Raw genomic sequence first — 3,856 nt, forward strand, 5'->3', positions numbered from 1 at the left:
TCACAATTGTTTCAGGTCTTTGCAGGATTTTGGTTGATAAGGTTTGGCTTTATTGATGACTTGCGATCCTAATATTGTGTGGTTTTAAATAAAAGAAAAGTCAGAACCTTGTATACGTTCAAAGACAAGTAAGAAACGCCATAAAACAAATGAATAAACAAACACAAGCCACCCGTTACATATAGATTCACCATCACCTCTTACTTCATTGATTCGATATCTTTACACACAACAGAAGTACAATTCAAACAAATGCCTAAACCCTATATAAACTACACAACAAAAAAAGCTCTTACGGATACTATAAAAGTCACAACTTAGTTAAGAGCCCTTCTTCATGGGCTTTGACCTGTCTCTGTTCTGTCATCTGGTCCCGCAAGGGTCACCTGCAACGCATCAGTTTCATACTTACATCAACACCTCTTCCTACAAAACCATAGTTTCTAACTTCATCTTTGTTATACTTACATTACAATCACAAGCGAATCTTCGTGCAAGCATGATCGCAGCGTTTCTTTCTCTCTCAGACTCAAAAGCTATCACAAAGGACACCCCTTTCTTCGCTTGCCAATACAATGCCTGAGGTGCAGCGTTTCCACCTCCTCTCACTCCACATAGCTACTCAATACGATCATCAAAGATTATGATATATAAGGTCTCACCGAAGATTATGACATTTAAGGTCTCACCGTGTAACACTAAAAAAAATATGACACTTTGTGAGGCAAAAGAGTATGCTTACCTGCATTGCACTAGAGTAGTATTCTTTTGCAATCACTGTCTTTCCCTTGCAAAGTTTTATCCTCATTTTACCAACGTGAAACAAGTGGATAGATTCTGATGTATGGTCTTCCCCACTCATTTGGGTCACAACTACCTGTCAATTACAATAAGGGTAACTATTACATATAAGCCTGAGACATCCCTGCGTATAATATACATATATGTATTAAGATTTAGCACTAGAGAAACCTTACATTAAAATCAACATCGTGTTTGCGTACTAAAGCCTCCACATAGCTACCCAATCCAGCAGCTGCACGAAATCAAGACTTTGTTAAGTTCGTTGAATCATCTAGTAGTGATGAAATCAGTACCGTTTTCATGATTTGTCATAGGTAAATTATTTCATGAATGATTTTTTATAGTTAATTCAACAAGTTTCTTATTTTGCTTTAGGGTAAGTACTGATAACAATGCATTATAAAAGAGAATATCTACTAAGCAACAGTGCAACACAACCTACACAAAACATTATATCATGCTGACATAAACAAGAACCCTTTATAACATAACAATGAACCTGGATCAATCTTTCCAACTGTGGATAATGAAAGCAAACGGCCATCGTAAGTGATATCTGCATGCAAGACTCGTCCAACATCAAAAGGCTCGGGAGCGTAAACTGATTTTGTGGCACCTGAGAAAGGAATATAGTAATAAATTATCTGTCTTCAACGAGTAGAACAATCTCCAACTTGATTTGGTTACATCAGCAATATGAGCAAAAATTGTTCCTGATTCCGAAATCATCAGATGTTAATAACAATCTAATATGTAATCGACAAGCTCTCAGAAAAGAACTTGAACCTTTTAAAAACTTGAATTCAATTAGGAAAAAGCTCACCATTTATGGAACCATATATTACATGGATAAATTACACAATTTAGTCAAAGAAAGCAAAAAATGGGAAAGGTGAGTGGACCTGATATAAGCTCCTTCTTGCTGCCATCAGAAGATGATCGGTACCATTGGATCATACACTTGGAAAGATCAGGAGCATCATTGGAGCAAGTTCTGACTCGCAAACAAGAACCTAGAGCTTCGGTGCCATCTATTTCATATACAAGGGATATATTTTCCTCGCTCTTTCTGCACATTGCGAGCTGAATTATAGAAAAATGTAATTTAGTATGAGAATCCATCTGTTTGTCAACAGCATACAGTCACAAATGCGCTCAATAGAAGTTAGCACAATCAAAAGGACCTGGAATGCACTAAAATATATGTGTATGTAATATAAATCCAACCAACCTTCTTTTGTAGTTGAAGAAAATGTTTAGATTTCTCTGCAAGCTGATTCCTCAGTGCTCGAAGCTCATACTCCATGTCCATTACCTAAAACAACGCATATGATTTGACCTTTAAAAACAATATAAGATACTATAGAAATATTGACTTAGATAGACAGATCAAGCCATTTAAATCCCACAAATAAACCACTTCCTATCTACCTACCCTGCTTGGCTGATGCAGCATTTTAATCCGCCTAGCTTCTTGAACTTCCTTCATTAAGTCTTCCATGTCCTGATATAATAGAGTAAACAATACTGTGTTTACATGCGTATATACTTGACAAGAAAATGGAACAATGAGCTGGTTTACATGGATAAGCTGGAGAGATCTCCTATANCAGAAATATTAGGCAATGAAGTTGAAGAGAACAAAGCTAAAGACTTCTTACCCGAATCCGATTGATGGATCAGAAAAATGTTTGCGTTGAAATCGAATACGAAGAGGTCTTCGGGAACAGAAGNGTAGAAGCCATCACTACATACCTGTTTCCCAGAGGCCCGGGACATCTGCTCATGTTCTCGCAGGGCTTCTTCCACTCTTTGTACAGCTGCTCTAGCACTTTCAATCTCAGCACGCGCAAAAGCTCTTTCCTCATAGACAAGTTTCTTAGCATCCTCTGAGGCCTAGTTAAAGAATGCTACCCACTAATCAGCAATGAAATTAAAACACATTTGCATATTTATTAAACCAGTCCAACGAGTAATTACTAATTTTACAACCGAAAACAGAAGAATAATAAAAATGAGAAAATAAATCAAGAAACTGAAATGAAAGAGTCAGTAAAGAATTACATCATAGTTCTTGATAAAAAATAATAGAAAATAAACTACTTAAATGAAAACAAAAGGGACCAGCTCTCTCTTATCTATCTGGCTACCTTAAGGACTAACAAAACCTGAATGGTATTAAGCCGTGGACGAAAACATATTTGCTATTTTCAGAGGACTTGGTTGTTTCAGGTGGAAAATGAAATAGACATCTCCTAACTATTCACCTCCAGAAATACGAGAAATGAAAAAACACATCAACGTCTCATAGAGCATGTTTAACCTGCTTTAAAAAAGACGCCAGCTTCTTCACTTCCGCTTTTTCTATGAACAGCTCTCCTTCTCGCTGAGTTAACTGAACAGCCAGAGCTTCAACCTAGCAGAATTTACAAATTCCAAACATACTTAAGAAATAAAGGAACACGGAAAAAATGTTGGTGGTGGGATTGTGAGACAATTTAAGAAAACAATACTGGAAAGGGAAAAAAACTGTTTTTTTATAAAGTACCAGAACTATACAAGGAAATGACTATAAAAGACTAACCATGGAAATGGCTTCCTCTACATCATCCTTGTTTCTACCTGCCACACGTCCTCTGAGAGACTCCAGTGCATCTCGAAGTTTCTTTAATAGAACATGTTTCTCCAAGGAAGTTGCTTCTTTGAGTTTTGCCTGCATTCATTCCCAACCAAATTAGCCTTAAAAGAAGGCACATATAAGAACCAACAGAAAAACAAAGCTGAGTAGAAGATACCAAACATTAAAATAAGGATAATATATCAGACCTCCTCGGATAGCTTAGCAGCTGCAGCCAAACCCTTCTCAAATTTATTGGCAAGGTCACGAACAGACAAACGTTTTTGCTGGTCCATAAGCTGTGCTGTCTCACGCGCAACAACCTCTTTCATTGATAGCACTTTAGGGTCATCTTTCACATCAAATATCTGATCATTAGCCCCAATTCTATAATTAGGAAATCTACTTGAAGCAAATTTCACATCTGCTGATACT

At 36.9% G+C, this 3,856-nt stretch overlaps 1 protein-coding gene across 2 annotated transcripts in view; it reads right to left on the bottom strand.

The window, feature by feature from the left end:
• Nucleotides 130-3,856, bottom strand: part of LOC104703495 (stomatal closure-related actin-binding protein 1-like) — a 6,701-nt gene continuing 2,974 nt past the window's right edge. For both annotated transcript variants that reach the window (XM_019228037.1, XM_010419520.2), the window contains exons 4-15: nucleotides 3,631-3,845; nucleotides 3,389-3,517; nucleotides 3,128-3,220; nucleotides 2,560-2,700; nucleotides 2,240-2,308; nucleotides 2,036-2,119; nucleotides 1,707-1,887; nucleotides 1,304-1,420; nucleotides 978-1,036; nucleotides 743-877; nucleotides 469-618; nucleotides 130-386 (exon numbers count right to left, since the gene is read on the bottom strand). In XM_019228037.1, the coding sequence (XP_019083582.1) occupies nucleotides 336-386; nucleotides 469-618; nucleotides 743-877; nucleotides 978-1,036; nucleotides 1,304-1,420; nucleotides 1,707-1,887; nucleotides 2,036-2,119; nucleotides 2,240-2,308; nucleotides 2,560-2,700; nucleotides 3,128-3,220; nucleotides 3,389-3,517; nucleotides 3,631-3,845 (1,424 nt within the window). In that variant the 3' untranslated portion in view covers nucleotides 130-335. The remainder of the gene's footprint in view (nucleotides 387-468; nucleotides 619-742; nucleotides 878-977; nucleotides 1,037-1,303; nucleotides 1,421-1,706; nucleotides 1,888-2,035; nucleotides 2,120-2,239; nucleotides 2,309-2,559; nucleotides 2,701-3,127; nucleotides 3,221-3,388; nucleotides 3,518-3,630; nucleotides 3,846-3,856) is intronic.

Source organism: Camelina sativa, chromosome 7 (assembly GCF_000633955.1).
Source record: "Camelina sativa cultivar DH55 chromosome 7, Cs, whole genome shotgun sequence".
In the NCBI taxonomy this organism is placed as follows: Eukaryota; Viridiplantae; Streptophyta; class Magnoliopsida; order Brassicales; family Brassicaceae; genus Camelina; species Camelina sativa.